The 13,257-nt window shown below is 37.1% G+C and overlaps 1 protein-coding gene across 1 annotated transcript; it reads right to left on the reverse strand.

Annotated features, from left to right (window-relative positions):
- Window positions 1-5,167: 5,167 nt before the first annotated feature.
- On the reverse strand, window positions 5,168-8,116 carry LOC131174487 (uncharacterized). Its single transcript, XM_058137982.1, has 2 exons — window positions 5,465-8,116; window positions 5,168-5,384 (listed from the first exon to the last, which is right to left on the reverse strand). Exon 1 carries the CDS (start codon window positions 7,982-7,984, stop codon window positions 7,091-7,093), a length of 894 nt encoding a protein of 297 aa, XP_057993965.1. The 5' UTR covers window positions 7,985-8,116; the 3' UTR covers window positions 5,168-5,384; window positions 5,465-7,090.
- Window positions 8,117-13,257: the final 5,141 nt, after the last annotated feature.

The following is a 13,257-nucleotide window of genomic DNA, read 5'->3' on the forward strand; positions in this document are numbered from 1 at the left end:
ATGGCAGAGCTTGGTGAGGATGATGAAGTGAGTGGAGGATTCTTTCCTCATTTAAGTATTAATGTATCCACTTAGTGCTCCACTAAACCTAGATTAATTATATTATAATCTAAGGTTTCAAAAATTGTAATTTTAACCTTAATTTCTCTTAATTTACATTTTATCTTTAATTCCATTTTTCATTTGATTTTCCCAAATGTAATACCATTTATTTTTCATTGAAATTTAGGTCAAAAGCCAACTCTAGGTGTCAAATGATCACAATGCCCCTATTCGGGTTGTATTCTCGATTTTTTGGTAATACCGATTTTTGTCGGTTTCTCAATTTCTCGTTTTTCTTTGTACTAATTAATTAATTTTTCTTTGACATTTCTAATGATATTTATACTTCAATAAATGTTTATTTAAGTCTTAAAAATATTTTCTAGGGCTTCCTACAGTCCAAAGCTAGTCAATGGTCCACGCCGTAACTTCCCGGTGTGGTTACCCATCGCTACAATTTTCGGCTCGTTTAACTTGGTTACATTTCATTGCTATTATTTTTCCTTTGTTTTCCTTGTATTTTCCTTTCTTTTATTTCATTATTTTATGTCTTCTCACTAACATTTAAATGTAGTTTTAGGCATCCTAGCTGTCTGGACAGACAATGGTCACCGGAACAGTAGAACGCACTACCGAACATAGGGGTGTTACAAATATAAATAGAATGAAGAGCTGCTTCTCCCCAAAATTTTTCTGGACATGAGGTAGAAAGAAGAAGAGTACGTACAGAATCAAGAATATGGCGATACTTACGTTTGGCTCGCCCATTCTGTTTAAAGGTGTGAAGACAAGAACGTTGAACAACGGTGCCTTGTTGACTAAGAAACTGAAGTAAAGAAGAATCTCAATATTCCATGGCATTGTCTGTTCGGAGAATTTTAATATCACAAGAGAACTGAGTTTTAATCATTTTTGCAAATGTGATGTAAATTTGTGGTAACTCAGATCGACGTTTCAAAAAATATATCCAAGTAAACCGAGAATAATCATCAATAAATATAACAAAATAACGAAAACCATTTATTAAAGAAATAGGAGAAGGACCACAAATGTGAGAATGAATTAAACCAAAAGGAGTGTTTGAAGTAGTATTATTATGAGAAAAAGATAATGCAGGTTGTTTTGTAAGCTGACAATTTAAACAATTAAATGACTCAAACTTAGTAGATTCTAATAATCCACAAGAAATTAAAGATTGAATTTTACTGGCAGAAGCATGACCAAGACGAAGATGCCATTGGTGAATGGAGGAATTAGGGATTGTAGCTGCAGACACAAATCTCTGAGGAAGATGTAAAGATGCAAGCTCAAATAATCGACCCACTCTGCGACCCTCCCCAAGAATCTGTCCCGTTTGTGAATCCTATACCTGGACAACATGGGGAGAAAAATAACATTTAGTCCTTTTTCACACAACTGACCAACAGAAATAAGATTGAGTGTCAAATTAGGGATATAATAGGTGTCAGGGAGATGAAGATTTGAGGTAAACACATGACCAATATGTGTGATGTTCATTTTAGTACCATTTGCAGTATGGATTGGTGGTAAGGAAGATACAGGTTTTATAGAAGACAAGAATTTAATATTAGTGGTCATATGATTACAATATGCAGAGTCAAAAAGCCAATAAGAATTATCCGGAGTGGCAGACATGGTAGCAGGAGAATTAAAAGAGATAACCTGTTTGAATAGTGCCTCAAGATCACTCATGGTGATGGCAATAGAACCCTCAGTAGCAGCAACAACAGTGACAGAGGAAGATCCAGGCTTTGAGACATTCTTGAATTTAGAATGCCCTCCTTTTGGTCTTGGAGGACGTGTGGGACAATGTTCAAGAATATGACCGTAACCATGACAATATCTGCATTCTATAGTAGGACAATATGCAAAAGCATGACCAATTTGATTACAATTCTTATAGAGTTGATTGCCAGATTTCTAATGTGAGGATCGAGTAGTTGCAAGAGCAGTTTCAAATTGAGGAGTTTTATCCAAACTGAGACGAGTCTTTTCAAAAATAATCTCTTGAATAGCAGTATCTAATGATGGGAGTGGATTTTGATGTAGCAGGGACACTTGAACGGCCTCATATTCTGATCGAAGAGCCATTATAACTTGAATGAAATGAAGATGATCTTCACTGATTTTGGCCTGAGATATTTGATTCCAAATGGGTTGGACCTGGGCAAGAAAATCATTCACAGATTGACCTGCTTTTTGTTTCAGATTATGAAGAGTAGTCCACAACTGATAATAGTGGGCAAGTTCAGTGGTCTGATATCGATTAGCCAAAAAATCCCAGATTTCTTTTGCAGAGTCATAATTAGCAAATTAGATGTGGATGGACTAGACAGAGGTATTGCGAAACCAGGTGATTATCTGATGATTTTTACTATCCCAATCCTCAAGACGGTCAGCAAATTTTGCATCAGTTTCATCGTTCTCTCTTGTCGGCGTAGTGATATCCCTGGTAACAATACGCCAAAGCTTGTGACCTATCAAAAAACTTTTCATTCCTTGAACCCAAAGATTATAGTTGGAACCAATGTAATCAAGGTGCAATAGGTTTTGAAATATCAGATTTCTCCATTGATAATAAGATGAGGAGAAAAAAAATGGTATAATAATAGGAATGAAAGAATGAACCAGAATAGGTTGTAGAGAGAGAAGAAAGACCCCAGAAATTAGAAATAAAAGTTTTACGGCTCTGATACCATGCTAGAAGAAAGAATACAAGTAATGAAGGAAATGATTGTGTATTTGTCTGTCTTATTTGCAAAGATATTACACCTATTTATACATGAGAATATGAGCTAATTTAAATAAGAATAATAATTGCTGTAATTATGCTACACAAATATTCTATAATCATGCTAATTGTTATAATTATGCTAACAAAAAGAATTGTGATTTTACTAAAATTTCTTAATAAGTAGGGAATCAATTTTATGTCGAACATGACAATTCTACATTCCTGAATTTTATTAGGAATTGATGTTATAACTTTGCAAGATATGAGACCCTAATATCACTTCAAATTTTAAATGAAAAAATAAAGGCAATAGGTTTAATATCCGTTCATTCACTCGGCTACGCGGTACCCGGTTATTTCATTAGGTTGTCATCAGTTATGGTTAAGCTTGCATGCAGAAACAAGTGGAAAAAGGCAACCCAAAAAAAAAAAAAAAAAAAAAGCATGCAGAGGAAGAAGAAAGAAAGAAAGCTGGTGAAGACCATTCAATATGGTGTATCACGGTATATATATATATACGGCTTGCATATTATTGTTATGGCAGAGCATTAACAATGACATTGCACAGAGTGGCAGCCGATCCCATAAAACAACCGTAATTAAAGTGAAATGATAGGAACAGCTCACAAGCTGCATACCTTCGCTCCTCCTCCCCCTTCCCCTCGCCCTCCCCCTCCCCCTCTGCAGCCGTAAAGATAAACCCCCTCTGCAGCCGTAAAGATATATATATTTAATGTGTATTTATTATGAGAAGAAAAAGCGACCAAAACACACTCACAAAATAAAAAAAAAGTAGTTTCAGAGTGGGTGGGCCTCCCTGTGCCTGCCAAATTTATCTCAGAGAAATCTCTGACTCTCCTGGATGGGATTATGCTGATTTTGTCCTGCTGCATTTTGCTCTCCCTGATTCAATGCCGGCCATGCCCAGATTGTTGCTCTAAGGTTACCACCAAAAATTGCACAAATTTGCAAGCCCATTGCCCATTCCCCTACTTTCCATCTACTGTTTCCTTTTTCGACTGTTCCTTCAACCCTATCTTTTGTCTTCACTCTCTCATCTTTTCTTTTTCAATTCACTCTTTCTTTCACCTAGCACCTTCCTTTGTCTTTATTTTTTATTCTTATAAAATACCATAAGTATTTTGGCATCTAGTGTAATAATTGATTGTATATGGACCATGTGGACCGTATCTCTAGTGGAGAGACTTAAGTTTACACAGTTATGCTAAATGACAAAATATCCGTCCACCATATATATATATATATAAGCAAATATTTATTTAATAGATGCATAAAACAAATTTATTACCATTACATTTTTGATAAATGGATTCTAAATTGCCAATTTAGAGGTCCCCACAACATAACTTGTCACGTTTTTCCTTGCGGGTGGGAGGCTTCATGGGTTGTCCCTGTCCTTGCAACTGGGCATTTATAACTTAAGCCTGAAATGTTTCATGTGGTACCACTGCGCAGTAAATGAGAGATAAATGGCTTTCTTCCTACCTCTCTAATCTCTGCCCATGGAAATTCACCCTTAATTAATTCACCTTCACCTCCTTTTTTGGATATAGAAATACTGAAGAAGAGGACCAAAGGTTGATTTGCAATGCTTGGTTAATTAGATGTTCAGTTCATGGCACGAGGGGTAATTCATAATACAAGTGGGGGCCTTAAGCCCACGATTTTATGTGTGATATGGGCTTAAACTCAAATCATTACTTTGAAAATGAAATTGAATATCTTATTTTTCAAGATTTTTTCATTTAAAGTTGTATTTTTTGAAATGATTAATTTAATTGAACAATGATTTTGAAACTAACATTTAAAATCAAATGCTATTTAAAATTTATATATCTCAAGCATCGATGTGATTTTGACATTTAATACTCCGTTTGGAATAAGGTAAAATAAGATTTTTTTCATAAATTTTAAATTTTTATAATTTTCTAATATTTGAGAGAAAATGAAAAATTTTTAAAGTATTTGCAGTTTTTAAAGAGAAAAAATTATTAATCCACCAATTTGATAGATTAGAAAAGATTCATTTTAGATATTTTCAAAAACCTCTACAAATTATTCTTTAAAAAACCTTATATCCTTTCAAACACATTAAAGCTGTTAAACTTTGAAAAACATTTCATTCCTTTAAAATAATCTCCACTGGATATGCTTCCTTAGATGCCTTGAAAACCAACGTTTCCCAGCCAATTAAACTTGGTAGTTAGTATAAATATGTCTTGATGCAAGCCCTATAGCAGAGTAGTTTATATTTCAAATCCAGACAAAATCTTCTACCATAAAAATTGGCCTCCCTGGCAGCAGCCTGTAGACAGCAAAATAACATCATCCACGAGATTCCAGTCAAAAGAGGATATTGGAAACTGTCCACCTCAGCCTTGAAAATCAAAATGCAGTTCAGTAAAGCATCGTGTATTGGAAACTGTCCACCTCAGCCTTGAAAATCAAAATGCAGTTCAGTAAAGCATCGTGCTGCTTTAGAGTTGAGCCATAGAATTTCGTTCAACAAAACTCAAGGGTTCATATTTTCTTTGATTTGATGTTTTGTTGGCGCCTTCTCAATGATCTGTGTCAGCATACAGAACATGAAGATTTTAATTGTAGAGAACTTAAAACAAGTGCCAGCATCACAGTGGTAAGGACTACCTGAGTGATGCAGTCACCGTTTTTGCTGGCTTCATCCTTCCTTGCCGAAAAAGAATCAAGTCTCTCACTGGATCTAATAGAACAACTCTTTTGCTCCTCATGCTCATTCTGATAATCAAGATTATGTAAAATTGTCATAGCCTTTGTCCTTGCTGCTCCAAGTTCCTTGTTGAGCACTGATTACCTGAGTGATGCAGTCACCGTTTTTGCTGGCTTCATCCTTCCCTGCCAAAAAAGAATCAAGTCTCTCACTGGATCTAATAGAACAACTCTTTCCGCTCCTCATGCTCATTCTGATAATCAAGATTATGTAAAATTGTCATAGCCTTTGTCCTTGCTGCTCGATGTTCCTAGTTGAGCACTGATAAAGACATTATTCATGTTTTCAGCATGGAATCTTTTTTAGTCAGATGGAAAGTTCACTAAAACTAAAAGCAACAGCCAGCATACAACCCCGAATGCACAAAACAAAGAAGGAAAAAGTAAAAGAATAAGAGAAAGGAGGGAGAGAGAAAGAGAGAGAGAAGAACAACAGAATGAATCTCTAAAGCCCGCTACAACTCTAGTAACAAAGAGCTGATAATGTTCATCCTACAAAATTACCCTGGTTTCTAAGATAAATAGCTGACAACATTGCTATTTGCACTGTTCATCCTACCAGACCATGTATCATTGTCTTGGTGGTCTACAATCATTTCAGGCTTGAGAAACACAGGCAACAAATCAGAGTCATTTTCTCTTAAGAGAATGAAACAATGAAGTATTACTGAAAAGACACCATTTGTAGCAATATAAATTAAATTTATAGTGTTAATAGATATAGCAACATTCATGATAAATAGGATAACCTTTATAATTATAAAACCATGGACATTCACACTCTTGCAGCTTCAAAAATCCATTAGCATGTCTGAGAACAATAATAGGAAGTTATAAAATGATTTACAATAGAAAGCTAACTTCGTCCGTATCTCCAAATCAGATCCACAACTTGCAGAAGAAACGAAACTATTTTACCTTGTGGAGTTCAGTAGACTTCCCAAGACTGTATGATGTGTATGGATGAATTGATTCAGGCATCATTTCTTTTTCCAATTTTTCTGATACACACAGTAAGATTATTGATAATACACTTGATTATAACATGATCATGCTCATTCAAAGAATCTAAAGCATTTGAACAGTTTTGCAGGAGCATTTCTGACAGTTCATTGTAACAACCATTTTTTTTAAATCTAATCTTGGAGACCTAGAAAAATATCTAGTTGCATCCCCATGCGCTTTGGTCAAATCAGAAGGAACGCCAACTCTACAGAAAGATGAGCTGAACACATTTTGGCTTCCAACAGGAATACCAGTTGAACAATGGTATTTAGCATGCTCAGTCCTTATTACACAACCTGAAACATTTGGTCCAGTTATAAGCTGGCAATTATATTTGCAGTAATTGTTCACTTGCAATGGTGGAAGCATGCAAGACAATTTGAGCATAGGGTTACTAATTAAGTACTTGAGTAGGGAACCTTCCTTATCTGGAAGATGAATATCATTAGAGCAGTGAGTCTCATTGATATTGCTCAATTCAGAAGAAGATGATCCTGCTGTATCAGAATTTGCTGATCTCAGTTACTTAGATAGTAAATTAACAGCTGAGAATGCAGTCTCAAGGAAAAATGAGAAATTATCTCCACCATATCCATTCCCACAGGAACTCATATTTTGTTTATTATTGCTAGGAAAGAGCTGAAATGCCAGAGGATTCAAACTACTTAATGCTTCTTGTCTGCTTTTAAGACATTGTGAATCAACAGGCCCAGAGTCTTCAAATGTTGATTGATAAGCAGCCATGGTTCCCTTCCAGCATGGTGAATCCAGATCAGAATCATTTATGCCTAGCATGTTGCTCGAATCTTCAACAGGATCAGCTTCTTTAGCACCATGCAATTTCACAGTCAAATCATGAGGAACAATTAGATTTGTGATTTGCAGCTCAGAATTCGACATGATTAAGGAATTCATAACCTCAGGAATGATAGGTTTACCATTCTCTCTATCCATGCTTTTTTCTATCAAGATTTTACAGGAAAATTCCTTATCATTGACATTAAATTGGGCACAGGAATCCTTTATACTGGTCGGATTAAAACTCAGAGTGTTATCATGGCTAACTGAATCATATACATCAGAATCTATGTTCTGATGCAACAGAAGATCAAGAGGTAAATAACCTGTATGAGTGCCCGCCGGTCCAGAGACAGGAGAATAATTACTTTCTGATGAATGGGAAAATTTCAGGTTTGCTGCATAAGAATCAAGTTGTTCTGCAAAGTTTCTCTCATAAAAAGTGGTGTTTGAATCACAAGAGCTAAGAGTCAGTGGGCCGGTTAGCCCACTTTCTGTATGAATTGTGGTGTGGAACAACTCTGATGTGGATTGCGCGCACAACTCTGATGTGAGTTGATAAGAGACACATGCCACATCAATCTGCTTGGCATCTTTGGATTTATTCTCATTATCCATCCCTGAGATTCCAATGCATTTTCCATACAAACAATCAGATTTTTCACCACATAGCTTGAATCCCTCAGCAGGAGACTTTCCTATAAGCAAGTACGGTAGCTATTTTATGACATAGTTGTACCAGTATCTTTAATTCATAAATATACATTTTTGAATACTATATATGCCTCTTATTCCTTTTTACTTGTGAAATTATAAAATACCGTAGGTATCACATCCCAAAACAGTTTCAGAACGCCCCCAAACCATTGCAAAGTTAAATATGATAATACCTCAAGAGTGAAAAACAATTCATAAGTGCCTTGAAAGCAGATTCAGCAGAAAAATTACTGTAGAAGAATGATTGTACCAAGCAAACAGTTAATCATACTCAACAAATTAATCAAAGCCCTGCAGCATGACATATACTATATCGTCCAAATTAAGAATGAAAAATTAAAAACCACAGAATAGACATGGAAAAGTCACTTGAGTCCAGGGAATGGAAGAGAGAGCCGGGGAGGGGATCCTGAACGTTAGCGCTGCTCATTTGCTTTAATGAGTGAACTCATTTTTGCCTAGTAGTATGTGGTCATTATAAAAAAATAGTATACAATATATCTTTAGATCATTAAATTTCTACTGCTGTTCTCCTAGATGCTAAAGCCTCATTTACCAAAGATGCCTAAAGTCCAAACCACCAATAACACCTTAGATTGCTAATTTTCTTGCTAGAATTTTATGAACCGACCAATTGAAGGAAACTATCAAGTTTTTCACAGCCTCTCTTATGGTCATTTGGATAGAAGGGTTTCTACTTGTTATTATTATTTCCTCATTGTTGAAGGCATTTTAGGAGTTAGCAAGGATTAAATCAGTATAAATAAGTCATCATGAGTCCAGATTAAATTGTATTATAGGCTTAAACGGTATCATATAGAAATAGATGAAAGAGCAAATTTAATTTACTAAAGTTGAAGAAATCATCTTTAAAGTTTTGCCACTGAACTCTGGAGATCACCATACGGTTTCCTCTCTTACAAAATTTACATGCGGTATGTATATCAGCAATCTCAGCATGAGAAAGGGCTTATGTCTGCTTGCGAACGCTGTTTACATTTGTGAGTGGACTAAAGTTGTGAAAGAATAAGAAACAATTAATACGATGCAAGTAACCATGTACGAGAGCCTTCGTTACATTCCTAATCACTAATCAGCTAATTAAGGCCTAAAGCTCATATGAAGTAACTTACAGAACTAAAGAAATCATAAAAAGTCACATATACGAATTTAGATAGAGAGAGCATGAGAACAGATATGTTAGGTACCTTGAGTACATGAGGCAACGGCACCATCCTTATATTTCAGAGGAGAATCCCATGGTTCTTACCACTACCACTCTTGCAGAGGATATAGCCTGGTCGAATAATGCCACTTACGGGCGTAATAGCATCAAAGTCGGACCCGGACTCACTAAGCGAAACGTTAAAAGGAAGTTGAACAGCCCGAGATGGGTATTGTGGAAAAGAAGATATTGCTCCAATATTTGAAAAACAATAGGTATTAGAGAAGTTGAAGGCGAAAGGGTGAGCCAACGGTGACAAACGAGACGAAGAGCTACTCGACATGTTTTTTTGATGAATGATGATCGAACTCGAACCTTTTGACTGAATCTTAAATTGACTCTTCTCCTATGAAAATGAGACTCATGCATTGAAGCAGTGCATGAATTGATTTTTTTAATTTTTTAATATTAATTAATTAATATATGAATTAATTATTTTAAAATTCTCTAAAATTTTGGTTAATTACAAATAAACTCTTAATTAAAAATATTCTTTCTTTTTTAATAAAAATTAAAATAAAAATTACTTTAATATCCTTAAAAATTTTGGTTAGTTACCAATAAGTCTCTAAATAAAAATAAGATAAATTATAAATAAGTCCTTAAGATTTAACAAAACCTACGTATTAGTGTCTATATTTTTAAAACTCATCTATTTAGCCATTGAGATTTTAATAAATAGTTAATTTTATAATTAATAGTTATTTTGTAAAATTAACAATACTAATTTTTTTTAAATGTTACATATTATCTTCTTTACTCGTTGTGTATACTCATATGACTTATGCCGGACCTATCACCAGTACTACTCCCTAAGTTAATCTTCAGCCCGTCGCTGCCACAAAATCCTCCTCGCTTGAGCAAGAAGTCAAGTTTATAACTCGAAGTGGAAGATGTTACGGGAATGAAGAAAAAGAAAAGAAGAAAGGGAAAATAAAAATGGGAGAGTCACAAAAGAATACAGAGGAGGAGGCTGAGAAGGCAGAGAGAGAAGAACTTGCCAGGCCTAAAGAAGAGGAGAAGTTGTTGCTCCAAATAATGAAGCAGAGTGAGTATGATGTGGTGGAGCAGTTGAGAAAGACACCTGCCCGAATTTCACTGTTATCGTTAATTCTGAGCTCCGAGGTGCACCGTCAAGCCTTGCAGAAAATCTTGGATCAGGCCTTTGTGAACCCTGACATCACACCGGGGCAGTTTGAGAAGATAGTGGGACAAATCCAGGCATCCAGTTTTGTCACCTTTTCTGAAGAGGAGATAGACCCTGCGGGTTTAGGGCACACTAAAGCTCTGTATGTGACAGTGAAGTGTAAAGGTTGTATAGTGGCCAAGGTCCTTATTGATAATGGATCAACCCTCAATGTACTGCCCAGTGCTACCTTGGCTAGGCTGCCAATTGACCGATCAAATATACGTCAAAGTGCTATGATGGTAAGGGCCTTTGACGGTACAAGAAGAGAAGTGTTGGGAGATATTGACTTACCACTCCAAATTGGCGCATGCACCTTCAACGTCACATTCCAAGTGATGAATATTGAATCGGCCTACACTATGTTGTTGGGAAGGCCGTGGATCCATTCAGCGAATGCCGTTCCTTCAACTTTGTACCAGAAGATAAAGTACATTATGGATGGCAAAATCATCACGGTAAGAGGGGAAGAAGCCATATTGGTCACCAAACCACAATCACTTCCCTATGTGGAAGCGGCTGAGGAGTCGTTAGAAAGCTCCTTCCAGGCCCTCGAACTACAAGATAACATCTCAAGAGATGAAGGTACTATGGCTATGGTAGCCAAAGTGATGTAAAAGAATGGATACCAGGAGGGCAAGGGGTTAGGCGCTACATTGCAAGGGATTGTCGAACCTATATCGGCTATCCAGAAGATAGGACGTTGTGGTTTGGGATATGAGGAGGACGCCCTCATGGAGGGGCGATTCTGGTTGAGGAACAGACTTCGGGATCAAAGATTTGACCAGAAAATCGAGAGAATGAAGGCGATCCCGAGGATCACTGAAGTCTTCACTAAACCAGTCATTGAAAATCCGGCAGAGGCTGAAGAATCACCCGATGAACCATCCGTTGATGTCATCCACCTGGATTCCTTCTATGAGGCTCTGGTCTCGCCAATAGCTGAGGGGCAAGAACTGGACAACTGGACAGCAGAGGACATCCCTGTACTTAATTTCGAGTAAAGTACTTTTGGTTATCTACACTTGATCATTTTGTCCATGGTGGCAAGTGTAACATTGTAAATGGACCCTTTTTCTTATGTCATAAATCTTAATGGATTAATAGCGCATTTTATATCCGATTCTCTTTCTGTCCATTTGAATTCCATTCTTATAATATATTCTATTTTCATTCATTCAGGACCCTTCATCAATTAACACATAATAACTCAATAGACTCAGAAATTCCTCTAGTTAATTTTGAAATCCCCATAACTGCCATTACTTCAAGTAATTCTGAGGTGGAGCTCACAGAAGAAAGGGATGAAAAGGATGAACCTTCCCTAGTGCCTTGTGGAGATGAAACGTACACCATAAACTTAGGCACGGAAGAAGTGAAAAGGGAACTCAAGGTTGTGGAAAGTGAAGAATTGGGAGATATGATCAGTTTGCTCAAAGGATTCCTGGACGTGTTTTCCTAGAGCTATGACGACATGATTGGTTTGGACCCCCAGATAGTGACACACAAGATTCCTCTAATTCCCGGGACAATCCCGGTAAAACAGAAATTAAGAAGAATGAATCCTGACACGCTGCTCAAAGTTAGGGATGAGGTCAAGAAACAGTATGATGCTGGGTTCCTGGAAGTGGTCAAATATCCCCAATGGGTAGCTAACGTTGTCCCGGTAATAAAGAAGGATGGGAGAGTCAGGGTGTGTGTTGATTACAGAGATCTCAATAAAGCAAGCCTGAAAGATGACTTCCCTCTCCCTCACATTGACGTGTTAGTAGACAATGCTGCGGGATTGGGCAGGTGTTCGTGTATCGATGGGGCATCGGGGTACAATCAAATCCCAATGGATGAGGAAGACAAGGAGAAAACTACTTTTATCACTCAATGGGGGGTGTTTTGTTATCGGGTCATGCCTTTCGAGTTAAAGAATGCTGGAGCCACTTACCAATGTGCTATGGTCACATTATTCCACGATATGATGCATAAAGAAGTGGAGATATACGTGGATGATATGATCATCAAATCCAGGGGAGAGGAGAGCCATGTGCAGGTGATGAGGAAAGTATTCGAGAGACTCAGAAAATATCAGCTGAAATTGAACCCTGCTAAATGCGTATTCGGAGCTAAATCTGGGAAATTGTTGGGATTCATAGTGAGCGAGAAAGGAATAGAAGTAGATCTCGATAAAGTTCGAGCTATTCAAGAGATGCCATCCCCTAGAACAGAAAGGGAGGTGCGCAGTTTCTTAGGAAAATTGAACTACATCTCGAGGTTTATCTCCAATCTCACCGCCAAAGCTGAGCCTATTTTTAGACTGCTCCGAAAGAACAACACCACTCAATGGGATTTGGTCTGTCAAGAGGCTTTTGAGAAAATCAAACAGTACCTGTCTAACCCACCAGTATTGGTTCCACCGGTGGCGGGAAGGCCTCTGATTTTGTATATGGCGGTCCAACAAAGCTCAATGGGATGTGTTTTGGGGCAACATGATGATACTGGCCGAAAAGAGAGGGCTATCTATTACCTGAGCAAAAAGTTCAATGATTGTGAGTCTAGGTACTCTTTCTTAGAAAAAACTTGCTGCGCACTAGCCTGGACAGCAAATCACCTCAAACACTACATGTTGAATCACAAGACATGGCTCATCTCCAGGATGGATCCTATCAAATATGTATTCGAAAGCCCATTCGTGCCAGGAAGGATAGCCAAGTGGCAGGTCATACTCTCCCAATATGACATTGTCTATATGACTCGGAAAGCAGTGAAAGG

Source organism: Hevea brasiliensis, chromosome 16, assembly GCF_030052815.1.
Source record: "Hevea brasiliensis isolate MT/VB/25A 57/8 chromosome 16, ASM3005281v1, whole genome shotgun sequence".
In the NCBI taxonomy this organism is placed as follows: Eukaryota; Viridiplantae; Streptophyta; class Magnoliopsida; order Malpighiales; family Euphorbiaceae; genus Hevea; species Hevea brasiliensis.